This window comes from Chiloscyllium plagiosum, unplaced genomic scaffold (genome assembly GCF_037043375.1).
Source record: "Chiloscyllium plagiosum isolate Xiang-an unplaced genomic scaffold, Cpla_swu_hap1 HiC_scaffold_31, whole genome shotgun sequence".
Classification (NCBI taxonomy): domain Eukaryota; kingdom Metazoa; phylum Chordata; class Chondrichthyes; order Orectolobiformes; family Hemiscylliidae; genus Chiloscyllium; species Chiloscyllium plagiosum.
The window spans coordinates 34,104,085-34,123,646 of NW_028270169.1; the positions used below are offsets into that span (position 1 = coordinate 34,104,085).

Sequence of the window (19,562 nt, forward strand, 5' to 3'; positions counted from 1 at the left end):
TGTACCTGTTCTACCTCAATATTTTACCTTATGAAATAAGCTTACAAGTAATACTGTATCAAACATTGGTTTGGGAATCTAAAAATATTACATCTACTGGTTCTCCTTTATCTATCCTGTTTATTACCTCCTCACAGAACTCTACTATGTTTTCAAGGCATGATTTCTCTTCCATGAAACTGTGTTGACTTCTGCTTGATTATAATATGTATTCCTAAAAATTCCCCATTGCATCTTTCAGCATAGAGTCTAATGTTTTCTCAATGACATATGGTAAGCTACCTGGGTCTATAGTTCCTGTTTTCTTCTTGTCTCCCTATACTTTTTTGGATAAGGGTATAATGTTGGCAATTTTCTAATCATCTGAGAGTTTTCTAGAATCTAAGAATTCTTGGAAAATTGCGACCAGCACACCAACTACAGTCATGCCTGTTTCTTTAACTGTTTGTTAATATTCTAAACACATGATTAACAGTGTCAAAAGCAGCATCTACACCGACATCAACATTTTTTGTGTCACTGTCTGCATTTTCAGTGTCTGTTAAAACATAAAGTGTTCTATGACAGGCCATGTTAGACCATGTTTCTTCCTAAGGCAAAATAAAGAGATTGATTAGAAATCTTACTTGGCCGATGCATTATCTAATGTTTTTAAGGAAGTATTCTGATTTTGATGACTGTTCCCAAAAGAAGTCCACTCAGTGGATCAGATGAATCACTTAAAGGTGACAATTTCACTTTACCATTTGCAGAATACATTGAAGGTGGCACCTTTTTTTAATCAGTTGCACCACTGCATTCATACAACTCTGATCTACATATTCTGGGTCTAGCTTATGATTATGGTGAGTATTATTGATCAAGTCATCCAGAATCTTTGTTCTTTTACTTGCAGCATTGGTTCGACTTGGATTCTGTTGTTTTTAGTCAGCCTCTTGCTCATGCCCCTTTGTTTTTCCTTTCTCTAATTATAACCCATCACTTTCTGTCAACAAATTGGCACCTTCCTTTACCAAGTAAATATATATTGGGTGGAATCTTATGGGAGCCTGAACAGCTTCAAATATGATGTGATTTGTGGCATGATCATGTGAGAAATGTGGAGAGGATTATCTCAGAATTGCTGCATCTTTTAAGCATCTGCCAAGTGGCAAGGTGAGTATATCACTAGGCAGCAGGAAAATGCCAACTAAGGGGAATTATTAAAGGGCTTGTTAAATATATCATTAATATTCAGCTTCCTAACTTACCAAATATGCCAAACAAACTAGACATTAAGAGAGCTCAACATGGAAGTCAGAGCATGTCCTTAGTGGCTTCAGTTCACTACTTACTCCAAAGGAGCTCATTGTTGGAGACTGGGCACCAACATGTCAGGACACACTCCATGGATACTGACCACATGTACACCACATCCACGGACATCACCATCTAATTGATATCCATTAAGTGCTAGCCTTTAACAACCCTCATGGTGCATCTCTGACCCATTTCTATACATCAATTCTACACCTTGAGCAGCACTGTTGCCGATCATTATTGTGCTACTGGAAGAGCACTGTAGACTGAGGGGCATGCACCCAGCTCCTGAGTTTGACCAGGCTCCACCTCCAGGTCAGTTCAAAGCACCCATTTAGTCTGGACCTAGCATTAGAGCCCTCACTGATTTCAAATAATTTTTAATTTTCTTGGTTAATTTTGAATTGTGAGCTGGAACTGACTTCTGGACTTAGAGACAGCTTGTGATAAAAGGAAAAGAACAGACCAAATACGTCTTGTTCGTTTCTGAGGTCAAGCCTAGAGGCTAACTTTAGGCTGATTCTTCATTTGAAAGGTTCCAACAGACCTAGTATTCCTGGGAAGAGCATTGTGTTTAAACAGATAGCAGAGGTTGGTTACTAATGAGGTCAGTACCTGGGAATTGGTTCTGGAAAGTCTGGAAGAGTTCATATATTAAATTAGATGGCAGGTACTGAATGGTAATGGAGACCATGGGAAAAATCATTCAGTCTATCAGCTATGTTTTGAAAATGTTTTCTGAGAGGTGGTTCTGGAGTGACTAGAGAGCCTTTAGGCTTTTTTTTTAATGGTTTAACTATGGAAGGGGAGTGATCAGCTCTCCCTGTTCAGGTCTTTCTAGTTTTTTTTAAGCTATAGCAGTCACAAGCTGTGTGAGTACCAGGAGGGATGCAAGCATCAGTAAAGAATTTCTGACTAACTTTCTTTAAAATCTCTCTGGGTGTTGTTCCCTCCTGCCTGTAAGAATCTGTGTTGAATTTACCTTTTTGCCAGGGGTTGTATTTATGAGATGTCACTATATTGGAACAGTTAATTCCTTAAGTTGCTGTATTGGGTCAGTTACATTTTCCAAAAGTTGTTATTCTAAATTCCACTTTCTTTCATTCATGTTTCAGCTGTAGTGTATAAATAAATCCTGTTTTGTTTAAAGCCAAGGGCTTTGACCAGCTGCATCACATCTGGTAACACCCACTTCACATCTGCCTTTAAAATAAGAAAAAGTCAGGGTCTAAGCTACTTTCTTAAAATATTTTGAGGGCGTCTGACCTGGTCCATAACAAGTGTTGGAAGCTGATGCAGACAATAGTGAGAGTGGTAGAGCATGAACCCTGGGAGGTAGGTACAGTAGCAGAAGTAAAGTATATGTGAGGTATTGGAGAGAGGATGGTGGCACTTATGCTGGTGGAGTTGAGGAGGTCATTGACCTTCTTCCTACGTTACTGTGCATTCCTTTAAATAGCTATGACCTGGGGAAGCAACCTCAGACCAAGGTCTTGTATCATGGCCTCCATTGCTGGTCCTAAATAAGTGGACCAGCCTGTCCAGCAGGACATCCAGGTCCCTGCACCAAAAACGGGATGTCAATTTCCCCAAGTCTATGGCAAATGTCAGGAAGTGTGATAGGCAGCTCTACATGACAGTGCTTATCTGGGTGCTCAATGGGCTTTTATAGATGGCGCCACATCAGAGATATTAGTCAGTTTTGGGATATCTAGTAAGTGGCAAGTTCTTCCATGAACAGCACATGGTAGGGTGGGAATAAAAGCTGATGCAAGGGACTCCATAGGGGTGGTTTAGAAAGTTAATGAAGCAAGTTTTGTAAGAAATGGTAAGAAAACTCACTAGGTCTTGCTGCAAGAACTCCTCCAATAAACTCAATATAACTGATATCATAGCAACAGAGTCTAATAAGCCTCTGGTCTTGGAAACCAGTTTACATAATCCAAATAAATTTAGAAGAAAATAAAATTTGAAAAGTTTGGGAATATATAGTTTAAATGTTTGTACTTTTTTTGGAAAGTAAGACTAAGTTTTGTTAAAGCATGGCTTTACAATACAAGTATAAGCCAATTTGCCTGAAACGGTTAACTCATGCTTGACCATCTGATGTATAAATGAATGCTTCTGTCAGCTGCTAAGCAGTTCACATCAATTCTTGGTTGATCAACTTTCTTGTTAATTGTTCAGTTCGACAGACTATAGCTATGTAGCATCAAAACAGTTACTACCCCACAGGGGAGAGCAACATCTTTTAATTTTTGTTAGTGTAGTCAACTAGTCCTAAGCTGACATAACCTGTTGTCTTAACATTAGATATTAAATTATGTCTAGTTACTTAAGTATGTTCCTATTCTGATGGCAATTTATTGGTTGTTAATCCTTCACTACTTATGTAAATCCTGTAGGTAAGCATTAGAAGGATTCATAACAGCAAATGTGCCCAAAGAAGATACTACCAGAAATGATGCCTAGGTATCACTTCCCCATGAAATATCACTTGTTCAAGTTATAATAACATCAAGTTTAATTGAGATTGGTCCAAAAACCTCAGAGGTTTGCTCACAAACTTCAGATAATTTGACTATTACATTCCTTTTTATAGATTCAAATCTTCATTGTTGAAGTCACATGCTGAAAGATGGTTAAAGTATTACCAGCAGCAAAAGGTATGTCAAGGTCAAGATCCTGGCTAAGCACAGCACATGTTAAAATTCACATTCTAGTTTTCAAATTCCTCCATAGCCTCACCCTTTTCTAAATCTAAAGTCGTCACCAGCTTGTTCACCATCCAAGATCTCTGTACTCATCCAATTCTTGCACATTTCCCAATTTTAATCACACCTACATTACTGGCTGTGCCTTCATCTGCCCAAGCACTTAGCTTTTTCATATCCTCCTGAAATCTCTCCATCTGTCTTTCAAGATATTTTCAAAAATGTGCCTTTTCAATCACACTTTGAGTTCTTTGTCCTAAGTTTTTTTGTGGTTCTGTGTCAAATTTGATTATGTTCCTATGATATGTCTTGGGAGATTTTACTAAACTAAAAGCCCTAAATAAATACATTTTGTCATTGTTAGAGGAGGGTATGTCTTTGGATAGAACTATTATTTTGAGTACGATATAACATTGTGATCTCTATGAATACCTGAGAAGTTGCCACATCCTCTCAACAATCTCGGCAAGTTTAGCTAGCTTCGAAAACACTTCCTGGTGGAAATTCCAGTGAGTTAACAAATGTGATTGCAGAGTGTGTAAACTTGCTGAGAGTGATTGACATGTGACATATTAAGTTCCTTTTCATTTGCTTTCTCAGGCAGGGGAAATTTGAATAACTGTGCTTTTGGATTCTTGGTGTGGGGGTTGGCACTGACTTTTTAATGCCCCAGAGAATAATAATGCGCAAAACTTTCCAATGTCCAGATTAGTGAATGAGTTCCACCTGACTTTGGGATCCTCCTTGCTTTTAACAGGTGTGAGTATACCAGATTTCATCTTGGACTTTAATTGTAAGAAAATGAATTGTAGATGTTACACAGCATAAATGTTTACAGTGGGTCAACTTGGCTAGCTCCTTGCTTGGTCATAAATAAGCTTTTACTTCACCCCTATGATAAACAAGAACTACAGTAATTTATAATATAGTGGATCAATTTATTTTTACTCATCACTTATGTAGCTAAATGTTTTAAACTCATAATCTTTAGAGATTTCAGGCAGTTTGGAAAGGTCCCCAATGGACAGCAGACAGGATAAAAAAGGAAGGACTTGCATTTTTACAGTTCTGTTTTATTACCTCAGGACATCTCAAAGAGCTTTATAGCCAATATAGTAATGAAGTGTAGTCATTGTTGCAATGTTGGAAATATCACAGCAAATTGCATATAGCAAAACTGCACAAACAGCAGTTTGATAACTGACAGGGTGATGTGTTTTAGGTGGTGGTTGAAGAATAAATGCTGAGCAAGATACAGAGGGAAACGCCCTTACTCTTCCTCCATTCCCAAGAGACTGGGAATATATTTACAAGTGTTTGGAAGAATGAGAGGTGATATCATTGAAACACACAAAATTCATAAGAAGCTAGACAGGCAGAAGCAGAATGAATGCTTCTTCTGGCTAGGCAACCTGGCCCCAGGAAACACAATCTCAGACTAAGCGGCAAGTCATTCAGGCTGAAGATGAATGTTTTTCACTCAGTAGTTAGTGAATCTTTGGAATTCTCTACCTTAGAGGGCTGTAGATGCCCAGTCATTAATTATGTTTGAACAAGAGATTATTAGATTTCTGGACACTAATAACATCAAGGGATATAGGGCTAATTTTCTGAGGTTGAGGATCAGCATGAGTGATGGAAAAGGCCTACTTTTTCTTTCATGTTTCTAAATAGTGCAGGGCAATCTTTTATGTGCAGCAAACAGGACAGAGATGGCTTCAGTTTAACATCTCATCCAGCTTTGTTTCACCACCTTAACACCATCACAGTTTCTTACTAGCCCCATGCTTCATTGACACCCATTACTGGATGAGCATCTATTTCCTCCAGATAAATATTAGGAAAACCAGAGATATAGTGTTCAACCAGCCAGAAGCTCCATTCTTTAGGTATCAACTACATCCCTGTCCCCAACAATAGTATAAGGCTGAACCAAGCTGTTTGCTGACCTGTCATCCTATTTAACCCATGATGAGCTGCCAATCATATATCTATTCAATGAACAAACTCACTGACATCCATCTCAATAACATCTTCAGACCCTACTCCTAATATCAGCTTATGTGCTTCATGAAGCTATCATTCAAGCCTTTGTTCCATTTAAATTTGTCTCCTTCAATTCTCTTCCACCTTCCACCCTATGCAAATGTGAGCAAATCCAAATCTCTGCTGCCTGATTCCTAAATCGCATCAAGTTGTTGTCAACCATCACATTCGTATGCACTGCTATATATTGGCTCTAAATCCAGAATGTCTTCATTTTAAATTTATCATTCTTGTTTTAAATCCTTCAATAGCTCATCTCCTTTTATCTCTGTAACTTCTTCCAGCCCCAAATCTTTTCTGACTGTGTTTCTCAATCCAACCTTAACTGTCTCACTGTTGGATGCTGGGTCTTGAAGCCTATCAACCTCACTTTCCTCCTTTAGGATGCTTCTGAAAATCCACCTTAGTCCTAGTATTCCCTAATGTGGCTTTGTATCAATTTTTTTTGGCAATGTTTCCATGAAACACTTTGGGTGTTTTTACAACTGGTGTGATATAAATACAAGCTTATGTTGAATAAAATAGCTTTTTAACACCTATCTACCATGAACTAATTGAAGAAGACATTTTCAAAATAGATCATAGTCAAATATAAAACATTTCAGGGTATTTAGTTGCATAAGATTGCCATAACATGAACTTAAAGAATGTGATTGCTGATCTATGTGAACTTGCTGAGGCTCATCTTATCTGTGCATGAATTTGCCTATTTTGATCTTTAAAATCGCTGTCTCTTCCGTAAATCTGTTCAGCAGTGGCATTTGACTGCCTGCATATGTGTGAACATCCTGAACCTGAGTATTTCAGTGTGTAAATTTCCTGGGTATGTCTTGCCATGTATATTTGATGAGTAAGATAGTCACTGGATGAAGACTATGACTGTCTTTGAACTTGCCAATTTTGGTTATCATTAAAGCCACTCTTGTATAAATCCAGTGAGCTACTGAGTATGATTGCCTCTGTGTGGGATGTTGCCAAGAGTAATAGCTTCTTTGAGTATGAACTTGATGAGTCTGATTACTCTTCCATCTGAAATTCCTGTGATTGCTTCTTGGTGACACTATTGAATGCCATTACTTCTCCAGCTGACCCTGCTGAGTGTGATTGTCTCTCCATCTCAAATTGATGGGTGTGTTTGAACTTGCTGGGAATCACTACATTTTTGTGTATGCGAACTTGCTGAGTGTATTTGTGTGTAATCTCGCAGAGTGCGATGTCCTCTGTGAACTTGCTGTATCTGATTGCCTCTCCATGTGAACTTGTTTTCTATGATTGTCTATCTGTGCATGAATCTGCTGAGTGTGGTTTTGTCTTTTTTTTGCGAATTTGCTGAGTATCACTGCCTCTGCCTGTGAACCTGCTGGCAGTGACTGTGGACAAAAAGCAAAGTATGCAGATGACACAAATCTGAAGCACAAATGGAAAATGCTAGAAAAATATGGGTCAGAGAGAGCAAGAGTTTAAAAGTTCATTTTGTCCTGGCATATCCAACAGGCAATCACTGAGATCTGAACTGTCACTTTTTATTCACCTCTTGGCCTAACTTCACTTTCCTAGTGAATGTTAATTCCTCTGTTAACACCACCACAAAACAGATCATCTGGTTCTTTCATAATACATTTGATGGAAGCCTTCAGTATTCAATTTAGCTTCCACATTTTTGATCTACTAGGGTAGTCACAACACTACAAGGTACACAAGTACATGTCAATGTCCTGATGCGGAGCAGGACTAGCTGGTTTGCTTTTGCAGAGAGCACTGACATGATGGACCAAATGGCTCCCTTCTCTGCTGTGACCAGTCTGAGATTCTGGATCAAATAGGGTGCAGTAGAAATGCCAATATTTTGGTATTTTTTGACATAATGACAACATAAAATCAGATAAATTGGTCAGCTGATACTAGTTTCTCCCCAGGCAGGGTTAGATTAAAATAGTCTTTAACATTTCAGGCATGAGCTCTTGATTAGAACACAGTTTTGGAAAAAGGTCCTCACTTGAAGGGTTAACTCACTTGTTGTCTCTGCAGCTGCTGTGAGTTTTCAGCTTTTCGCAGATTTGATTGTGTCTGTGTCTGAACAGCTTGAGTGCTGTTACCTCTGTTTCTGAATTTTCTTTAGTAAATTGCCTCTGCAAATTTGCCAAGTATGGTTGTCTCTTCAGGTAAATTTGCTGAGTAGGTTTGTCTCTGTTTTTGAAAATTGCTGATGGTAACTGCCTCTTGATATATGCTTGGAGAGTGAGATGATGTGTGAATTTGCTGAGCATCTGTGCCTCTATTCCTGAGCCTGCTTTAGGTGTTAGACAGCGTTTGTGGAATTGTTGAGAGTGACTGTGAATTTAGTAAGGTTGTTTGTGTGATTTTGCTGAGTCATTTACTTGGTTAGGAACCTACATCGCATGATTAAAAACTCAATACAATTGCTTCTACATCAAAATTAATGAGTGGAATTGTGGCTCCATATGAATTTACTGTGTAATTGCCTCTACTCGTGAAATTAATGAATGATATCACCTCTCCACATGAACTTGGTGAGTGACATTGATTCTTCATGCAATCACTTTGGTAAATAAAATTTCTCGCTGCTCCCAGCCCAGGTAATATTTTTAAAAGCAAATGGATTCTGCAAAATTGATCTCAAACATCCAAACATGGAGCAGACAACTCAGTCTCTTGAGCTTGCTTCACCATTCAATAAGATGAGGAGTTCATAGAATGCTTTGGAGAGTTTCTTCGAGTAATATGTTTTGGAGCCAACCGGACAGAGGTTATATTAGCCTTGGAGTTGTGCAATGTGATGAGGCTAATTCGAGACCCCAGACTTAAGGAACCTCTAGGTAGCAGCAGTAACAATATGATTGAATATTTACAACCAGCTCACAAAAAGGCCAAAATTGGGTCTAAGACCTGTCTTTTAAACCTAAGTAAGGACAACCTTCATGTGGGCATGAAAGCTGAATTAACTGAAGTGAACTGGCACTCTAGGCAAGGAGATAGATAAATAGAGACACAGTGGCAGGCTTTTCAGGGGATATTTCAGGATACTCCGAATTAGTATACTCCAAACCATAAAGAAAAATTCAAAAGGGAGGACCTACCATCCCTGGTTAACTAAGGAAGTTAGGGAAAGCATCAGATGTAAGGAAAAAGCATATAACTGTGCAAAAGATAAGTGGTAGATCAGATGGTTAGTCAGGATATAAAGACTGACTAAAAGGTTAATCCAGAGGAAGCAATTAGAGTCTGAGAGGAAGCTTAGTTGGGAATGTAAAAATGGACTGCAAGAGTTTCTACAGGTCAAAAAAAGAGGCGTAATTAAAATGAATAGTGGCCCTCTTGAGAGGGAGAAAGAGGAGTTAATAGTAGACAATAAGGAAATGATGGATAACAAATATTTGGCTTCTGTCTTCACTGTAGAGGAGACATAAAGCCTTCCAGTTACAGGTGTGAATAAGAAAGTGAAAAGGAGAGAAGAACTTAATGAAATTGCAATCATATAGGAAGTGGCACCAGGTAAACTGATGAGGTTGTGGACTCACAAGTCTCTGGATTCAGATGTTTTTAGAAGTTGTTGATACTATGTCACAGACAGATTTATCTTTCCGAAATTCCCTCACTGCAGGAAATGTTCGATCAGATTGGAAAGTAGCACATGTAACCTGAATAAAAAACTGCAGATGTTGAAAATCTGAAACAAAAACAGAAATAGCTGGAAGAACTCAACCAGCCTGGCAGCATCTGTGGAGAGAATGCGAAGTCAATGTTCCTCGTCCAGTGACCCTTCTTCATAATGGTTCTTCAATAGCAATTGTAACCTCTCTATTCAAGAAGAAATGGAGGCAGGTAACAGAAAACCATAGGTCGGTTACCTTGACATCTGTCATGTGGAAGGTATTAGAACTTAACCATTAAGATTTTTAAAGCTGCGCACTTTGAAAAACTCAAGTAATCGGAAAGAATCATAATGGTCTTGTCCAAGGTAAATCATATTTAATCAATGTGTTGGAAATCTTTATCGGACTAACATAAATTATGAATAAAGAGCAGTCTGCAGGTGTTCAGTTGTCGAGAAGGGTCATACTAGGCTGAAACATTAACTTTATTTCTCTCCACAGATGCTGCTGGAACTGCTGTGTTTCTCCAGCATACTGTGTGTTTGTTTCAGTCTGCACTGTTCTTCAATTTCCAGAAGGAATTTGATAAGGTTCCACATCCACGGTTTTATTTGGGAAGTAAGCCATGGTATATGGGATACTGTATAAGCATAGATAGAGTCCTCTCAGACTCTAATTGCTTCCTCTGGATTAACCTTTTAGTCAGTCTTTATATCCTGACTAATCATCTGATCTACCACTTATCTTTTGCACAGTTATATGCTTTTTCCTTAAATCTGATGCTTTCCCTAACTTCCTTAGTTAACCAGGGATGGTAGGTCCTCCCTTTTGAATTTTTCTTTATGGTTGGGAGTATACTAATTCTGAGTATCCTGAAATATCCTCTGAAAAGCCGGCCACTGTGTCTCTTTAAGCATAGATAGAGGATTGACTGGCTGGCTGGCTGGCTGAAACAGAGCATGAGTAAATGGATCTTTGTCTGATTAGAAGGATGTGAATCGTGGAGTCCTGCAAGAGTCTGTGTCAGGGCCTCAACTTTCCACAATTTATATCAATGATAGATGAAATGAGAATAGGCATGGTAGCTAAACTGGTTGCAATGTTTGTTGTGAAGAAAGCGTAAGGAGGTTGCAGAAGGATTATAGATAGGTTGAGCGAGTGGGTAAAAATCTGGCAGATCAAGTATAATGTGGGGAAAATGTGTATTTTCTGTTTTGGCAGGAAGAATGAAAATGCAGAATATTTAATGGAAAACAACTCCAAAATTCTGAAATGCAGAGGAATTTAAATGTTCTGGTACATGAGTCACAAAAAGAGCTGAACATAAAGGTCAGAATGTTATGTTTCATTTATACAGGATATTGATGAGACAACATCTCGAACACTCTGTGTAGTTTTGGCCTCCTTATTTAAGACAGGATGTTTAAGACAGCATCATTAATGGTTCAGAGGAGGTTCACTAGATTGATACCTGGAATGAGCAGGTAGTTTTATGAGGATGGGTTGCACAGGCTGGGCTTGTTTCCCACTGATAGCGTGAGGGGTGACTTGATTCAAATGTACATAATCCTTAATGGTTTTGACAAGGTGGATGTAAAATAGATGTTTCCTCTTATGCGTCAGTCCAAAGCCGGGAGGCACTGTTTTAAAATTAGGGATCACATTTTTGAGAACAGAAATGAGAAGTGTTTTCTCTCTGAATTCAGAACTCTGCCTCAGAAGGCGGAGTGATTGAATCTTTTTTAGACAAAGATAGATAGATTCTTAATAGGCAGGGGAATCCATGGTTACTGGGGATAGATGGAAATGTGGATTTTGAAACATAAATGTATCACCCATGATTTTATTGAATGACAGAGCGGGCTTGAGGGGTCAAGTGGATTACTTCTGCTCCTGTTTCATAAGTACAGATGATCATGGCTGATCTGATTATTCCTCATTCCTACTTACCCACAACTTGTCACTTGCTTATCAAGAACCTATGTACCTGTATCTTAAAAATAATTAGACTCTGCTTCCATGCATTATGAGGAAACGAGTTCCATAGATATGTTTTCAATTCCAATTAGTCATCAACATTCAGATCTGAGAATAAATACAAAAGTATAATGTGAAATGAAGTGACATTGGGTCTAATAATATTATTTAATAACATGTTGATTTTTTAAAAATTTACCTTCAGAGTAGTACAATATTTTAAAACACTTCATGGGATCATTTTCACTGAAAAAGACTTTGCTCATTTGTGGAAATAGAAGGACAGTTAACTGCAACTGTTAGGAGAGAAGAGTGCAAACTCAGATGCTTAGCAAGAGAATTTCAGGGTTTTGTGTATAGACAGGTAAAAATATTGCTGCTAATTGGGAATACTCATGAGTCCTGAAGTGATCAGAAGCACAGGGATTGCAGAGAGGTTTGGGCCAGACAAGGTTACACAGATCATGAGAGAAAAGAATATGGAAGGATTTTAAAACAAGAATCATAAATTTCAAAATTGACACATTGTTAAACAGCTCAGTAAGCACAAGGAATGATAAGTTAACAAGACTAGGTGTGAGTTGATGATAAAATACAGAATACTATAGCCATTTCAGTTCCTCATTTCAATGGGGAAATCATTGCTTTATCAATGATTTCTTGGGCTGTCTTTTTTTAAGAACAAAAATGTCACAAGAATAAACACCATTATTTCGCTTTTCTAGGTGCTCATATGCGCAATTGTGTTTCGCAGCTTTTACGGTAGACTATTACCAATTCAAGTAATTTTTAGTTGCTTAATTTGAAAATAGTTGGCAGGTTTCTGCACAAAATTTCACTCAGTACATTTTGATAAAGCATTAATCATAATGAAATAACCTCTTTGAGATTTTATCCAGATCCAATATTCATTTGTTACAGGGTGTTTTGCACTGTGGCTCATGGTGTATGATGTAACTGATGGTTTGCTGTTGGGCCAACAATTACAGCTTTTTAAAAAGCTGTATCATTTGATGGGGAGTTCTTTCAACTTGAACATATTGGACTTTCAACTTAACATCCAGTTAAGACAGATCAGGTCAAAATCTCCTTGAACTTATGTTGATATAAAGGATCGCATTAGAGATGAGACTGGGTAGTCCCATCCAATTCACTAATGAGTATTTGCTCCATTGCACTCAACAGTTGAATAATATCATTCAAGAGGATTGAGTGATTCATGTGGGAAAGACAAAAAACTGTCTCTAATGTGGTGTCTCTAATATTGGGCTCAGTTGATCAGTATTTTGCCTCTGAGTCAGAGGGTTGTGGGTTCAAGTCTTAACCCTTAGTCTTGGCACTTCATTGCTGTATAGTTGGAGGTGCTGTCTTTTGACTAAGCCAAGTTCCAGTTGTCCTTTTTAGGTGAATGCAGAAGATCCCATGATGCGATCCAAAGTAATTCAGGAGAATTCTATCAAATTTCAAAGCCAGTGTTTATACTTCAACTTACATTGTTTTTCTTTCTTTTCATTGAAATGAATCTATCATGAATTAAGTGTTCTTTATGGGATAGAATTATAGAGTCATAGAGGTGTATAGCATGGAAACAGACCTTTCGGTCCAACCCGTCCATGCTGACCAGATATCCCAACCCAATCTAGTCCCACCTGCCAGCACCCGGCCCATATCCCTCCAAATCCTTTCTATTCATATACCCATCCAAATGCCTCTTAAATGTTGCAATTGTACCAGCCTCCACCACTTCCTCTGGCAGCTCATTCCATACGCGAAACCCACTGTGTGAAAAAGTTACCCGTAGGTCTCTTTTATATCTTTCCCCGCTCACCCTAAACCTATGCCCTCTAGTTCTGGACTCCTCCACTCCAGGGAAAAGACTTTGCCTATTTACCCGATCCATGCCTCTCATAATTTTGTAAATCTCTATAAGGTCACCCCTCAGCCTCCGACGCTCCAGGGAAAACAGCCCCAGCCTGTTCAGCCTCTCCCTAGCTCAAATCCTTCATCCCTGGCAACATCCTTGTAAATCTTTTCTTTACACATCCTGGCTGTCACATTTTATAAGACCAGAAGATATAAGAGCAGAAATAGGCCATTCAGGTCATCAAGTGTGCACTGATATTCACTGATATCATGGCTGATCTAATATCCAAAACTCCACTTCACTGTTTTAGTCCCATAATCCTTGATTCCCTTACTGATTAAAAATCTGTCCATCTCAGTCTTGAATATGTGTAACAAGCCAGTCTCTGCAGCCTTCTCTGTAGTAAAGAATTCCATAGGTTCACCATCCTCTGAAAGAAGGAACTCTTCCTCATCTCTATTTTAAATGGGTGAGCCCTGAATTGGCCTCTGGTTTTAGACTCTCCAACAAGGGGAAAAGCATTCTCAGTACCTACCTGGTAAAGCCCTCTAAGAATTTTATACGTTTCAATAACATCTTCTCATTCTTTATACTCCAATGAATACAAGTCCAATATATATTTACAAGAAAATCTCTCCATGTCCAGGATCAACTCTGGGCTGCCTGCAATGCCAATACATCTTTCCTTAAATAAGAGGACTAATACTGTTCACAATATTATAGGTGTGATCTAAAATTCATGCTTTGCATAGCTTTAACAAGACTGCTGTATTTGTATACTTTGTTCCCTTTGAAATAAAGGCCAACATTCCATTTGCCTTCTGAACTTGGATGCTAGCTTTTGGTGATTTATTCACAAAATCTCCTAAATCCTTATGTGCTGCTGCTTTCTGCTGTCTTTCTCTATTTAAATAATAACTACCTTCTCCATTCTAAATGCCAAAGTGCATAACCTCACATTTTCCCACATTATATTCGTTCTGCCAAGCCTTTGCCCACTCACTTAACCAGTCTGTAATTCCTCTGTAATCTCTGTATGATTGTCATCACTTGCCTTCTCCTATTTCTGTGGCATCCACAAATTTGGCGATCGTACATTCCTAGCTCTCATCCAAATCATTAACCTATCATGTAAGTAATTGTGACCCCAGTACTGATCTTTTTGGCACTCCATTAGTTCCATCCTGAAATGCCCCACGTATCCCATGCTTCTGTCTTCTATTTGTTAGCCAGCCCTCTATCCATGCCCATATAATACCCCAACATCATAGGCTCTTATTTTCTGCATAACTCAATTTCACAAGCAGTTATTCGGCTGTAAAGTGCTTTAAGATACTGTGAAAGCACCATACAAATGCAAATTATTTCTTTAGTCATGACCTTTTGAGTCTGAGAAACATTGTGGAAGAGCAAGTGGGAATATAACGCAGGAGCCACCCATATGAGAGTGTGATTGTGTCATATCGAATGCCCAAATTGGAAATAAGTTCCACATCTCAGTGATAACACCCTCAAGTTGACTTTTTTTGTCCAAGCTGTGATAAGTGTAAAAATTGTATCATTGGCATTTCAGCAGATATATTAAATTCAACCCAGCTTTCAACATGTAGACTTTTTGCCAGAGTCAAAGATATAACCTGTGTTCTTGGCTATTTCTGGAAGCAAATCTGTTCGAGACTCCCACAGAAGTGCTGTTCCTTTAAACTATCCATCTTTCTTCCGAAATTACAAATAAACAAGCATTCTGGAAATCTGATCAAGCTGTTGGATTTAACAATAACTTTCACAGCTAGTATCTAAAAGAGGAAGTGGGCCCAACTTGGGATATTGGATGATGAGATCTTTGCAAAGGTCAGTTGCATTTGTTAACTAGTCCTAACTAACCTGATGTATGTTTTCTGTGTGGATTTTGAAACAGTTAAATCACATAGGACCATTTCCACCCAAAACGTTTTTGAAGTAAAAGCAAGCTTGAAACATTCTCAATTGCTTTTGCACCTTTCAATTTTCCACTTTTTAATTTAACAAGAGACTCATTTTAAGTGCTGTGCTGAAGTCTAAAAAGGAAGAATTTAAGTTCAACATGGTTCAATGAAATTTGTTGCTCAATGTGAGGTGTAGCTAATGCTAGAACTTGCAGTTCTGCCCATGGAGGACAGTAGGTGCTGACAGATCATGTATTGGTCATGTAGCATTGGGTGTCTTTTTACACTTTGAGTGCTGGTCTCTATCTTTCTAATTATTTCCATCAAACGTTTCTCATCATCAAATAGCAAGACACTTGGTGCAGTCACAGCTTGAATGTTTATACATGGGGTGACATCTGGTATGGCAGTAAGTTTAAAGGATTGGGGTGTGTGTGTGGGGAAGATGGGAAATAGTTACTGCTGTTTTGTTTAAATTCGATCACTATTACACGAGAAATCATTAGCTTGGATAAATATGCATTTTATTGCGGAAATTGTCCATTCTGTCAGAAGAAACTCCGCAACAAAGTTAGTCAATGTCATAACTAAAACCGAATCGGGCAAGTTGAAGCCTTCAACCATAACTTTTTTTTAATGGGGAACAAATGTGAGGAGTTTGATCAAAATGTAGTCGGTGTCTGCGGATATCTGAGGGCAGTAATTAACTTTAGTTAATTTCAAATGAAGGGAAATCCAGTCTACCCTATTTTGTTAAACATGTCCTTTCTGCCGTGCGTTTATTTGTGATTTATACCGTTTTCTGCTCTCAAAGTTGAACACAGAAAGTCAGGCGCTTGCTAAGTTGGGGGTTTGTCCATGTGATTGTTTTTTGAGGGGGTTTTGGTGGTGGGAGGGGTGTTCGGTGGGTAAGGTTGGGATTGGCGCTGTTTGACCGTCTTGGGACCCCCTTCCAATGGGGCACCCTTGGTCACCGATTATCGATCGCTTCGGAAACTTCAGCTCGGGAGCCAGTGTGAGGTGGACCGGGATCCATGCTGCAGGAGATCTAGGAATCCGGGCCAAGGCAGCAAACCCTGGCCATTCTTCCCCAGCCCAAACTCCGGGAGGGGCTCGATCCCTGGGAGACCCAGCGGCTGGTGGATCATCTCCCAGGAGACTGACAGCCAACAAGGCTCCAACTTAGCCTTGTCTATTTTTTCCATAATAAGTCTGGACTGGGATAAAGCAGCGGTAATTAGCCACGCACGGCTTGGAGAAAGGGGTTCACTGACCCTTCAGGAGGGGGCAGATTGCCAGCGTGAGTGATTTATTCCACCCCTCCTCCCCGAACGCGTTTGTTGTGTCACTTTCAGCAGAACTTGAGAAACACGAGCGCACAGATGCAGAGTGCAAACATAATGAAGAATGGTGTGTCATTAAAGAGGCCGGGCTGTTGGTAAACACTGCGGCTGGTCCCCACCTCGGACTCGGGGCTGCAGAGAGAGCGCGGTCCGCCCCACACAGCCAGCGGACCCAAGGCCAGCGCATCCCCGTCAAAGTCCGGGGTTAAACCCGAGCAAATCTGCTTGGACTATTTCCTGGTGAGGAGGTAGACATGAGCGGAACTGGCGTAAGTTGTTATCCCTCCGCTGAAGGGGCTGTGGATCTGGTGTACTACAGTCTAGGGAAAGCTCCATTCCTTCCAAAGGATTCTTTTTTTCTCTCTTTCTCTTCCTCCCCCCTTTCTCTCCATTCTTCTCCACCTCTTCCTCCCTCCTCTCTCCCCCACCTCCTCCTCGATTAGGATTTCCCTCACCCTTCCTTCCCTCCCCCCCTTTTCTTTTCCTCTTTGCATTTGGTCGGTAATCTGAAGGAGAACAAAAAAAAACCCCGTCAGGTCCGAAAGTCTTCAGTCTGATGGCTAGAGCTGGAATCTACTGTGGTGGGATGTGCGGTGCGTGAATTTTATCTCAGACAAAGAAGTCAGAGAGAGAGAGAGAGAGGGGGGAGGAGGAGAAAGGCAGAGGGAGGGTGGGAGGGAGGGGTGGTGGTGTGGAGAGAGGAGGGGGGCACAGACAGACAGATAGACAGACAGACACAGAAAGAAAGCGAGAGAGAGAGAGGGAAAGAGACAGGGTGGTGCGTGTGTGCGGGAGAGAGAGAGAGATTGAGAGAGGATGAGAGATAGTGAGTGTAGAGAGGAAAGGTGTGGATCAAACATCGTTTTGTCGCTGAGCACCTTTTCAGTAACTGGTTCAAATGCGGAGATAATGGAAGGGACGTTAAAATCAGCCAGAATTTCGAGTTATTATCCGCTCGCTACAAGTGGAAGGAAAGAGCATTTTGCAAGTGTGTGATTTTATTTTTAATTTTTAGGAAGGACCAAATTGTGGTCGTGGTTATTGTGGATTCCGGGAGATTACTGCTGCTGAAAGTATTGGGGGAATTTAAAAAAAAACACTCGTATCTCTTCTGGGGGAAAAAAAATTCTAAAAGTGTGTTATTGTAGAATCAACGTCAGTCTGCACTGTGGAGACCTGGTCCATTTCACTTGAGAATTTGGTCAATTTCACCTGGGGATTTTCTTGTCAATTTCACTTGGAATTTAGTCAATTTCCGTCTGGATCGTCGGCTCGCTTGGAATTATTATGGGAATACTGGGATAATTTCTCCATCTAAGTTATAAACGGATTCACCTCTTGCGGATTTTTTTTTTGACTCGGTGATTAATATACAGACGACGTGTATCCAGCCATCGCCTCCTGCAAAGTGCTTTGCCTGGGCTTTGTGGAATTGCTATTGTTAATTTTGTTGAGTTCAAACAAATACGTATATATATATATATATATATATATATACACACACACACACAACCAGTCACATTTTTTTGTGTGTGTGGGGAATTCTTGTGTGTGCAATGGATGGCCCTCGGTGCAGTGGGCTTCGCCGGAGTAGGCGATCTAGAGCTCAGAGAAACCGAGACAGAAAAGCAAAGGGAGGAGGAGGAGGAGGAGGCACTTCGAGGGCGATCAGCACTCTATCCTCATCAGGGTCTGAGCGAGAGGGCAGTCACAAAAATCCCGCCTCATCCCGTCCCAGACCCCCGCGACGTCGGAGGAAAGACTCCACTTCAGGAGAGGAAGATCTCATTGATGGATTTGGAATAGCCAGTTTTGTCACCTTGGAAGCTCTCGAGGTAAGAGATCGGTTGGATAATGCAAACTATTGCCTTCTTCTGACTTGAAGCTTTCAAATGTGATTCAGCTTTAAGGTTGCATTACAATATCCCAGCATAGAGTAACTGATTAAACTGCACTTCATGTTGTTTGATTAAACTATTGTTATCATAGCTTAGAGTTGAACTCATTTACGCAGGTCGGAGCTCGACTTTTATTATTGACTGTGTAGTTCGTTGATATTTTTCTTTCACCCTTCACCTCGGCCATTAAAAGTTGAAAGCAACCGAGAAATTTTTTGGAAGTCTGAAAGCTGTCAATATTTTATAAAGGGTGAGAGGAGGACATTGATTTGAGCCTGGTTGAGATTTGTACACCTTGTGTAACTCATGCATTGCTGAAATATTAGGCCCAAGTGTTGTGATTCTTTTTGTGAATTTGATTATATTTGGCACTTCCCTGTGGAGAACTGAGAATTCTGTAAATGTGGAGACTGAACTTGGCCAAAATGAGTTGTGACTGGGAAGGTTTAAAAGCCACTAGCTACTGTATTTGAATGATTTAGAAGTTGATTTAACTCATATGTTGGACAATATACAAAGACACAGGGAGAGTCCAAGGATTGGATTGGAGCAGCAAAAATTGCATTGAATGATAATTACTTGAAATGGCGTAACTATTTATTGAGAAGTGTTCTGGAAATGCCACATAAAGTTCAGCACACTTTGAAAAATTACAGTGTAAATGTGATCCTAATTTTGCATGTATGGAAAAAGTCAGGAGTGTTGGCAGAATTCCTGAATGTGTTCATAAATGTTCTCCCTAATCAAGTTAGGTTTTGGTATTTATGTGGAGTGCCTCCTCTCTTGACAATGAAATATTGTTTGATTCCACAAAACCATTTCTAGCTCTTAATATCAACAAAGTAATTATAAGCTTTGCACAGAGATTATCCCATTCTCAGT

General features: G+C 39.7%; 1 protein-coding gene across 8 annotated transcripts in view; it reads left to right on the forward strand.

The window, feature by feature from the left end:
* The first annotated feature begins 17,144 nt into the window (after positions 1–17,144).
* The window catches only part of auts2a (activator of transcription and developmental regulator AUTS2 a), a 1,204,773-nt gene continuing 1,202,355 nt past the window's right edge, over positions 17,145–19,562 (forward strand). For 4 of the 8 annotated variants that reach the window (XM_043718594.2, XM_043718599.2, XM_043718597.2 and 1 more), the window contains exons 1-2: positions 17,145–17,375; positions 17,798–18,617. In XM_043718594.2, the coding sequence (XP_043574529.2) occupies positions 18,339–18,617 (279 nt within the window). In that variant the 5' untranslated portion in view covers positions 17,145–17,375; positions 17,798–18,338. The remainder of the gene's footprint in view (positions 17,376–17,797; positions 18,618–19,562) is intronic. The other 4 variants (XM_043718596.2, XM_043718602.2, XM_043718595.2 and 1 more) reach the window with 3 other exon arrangements.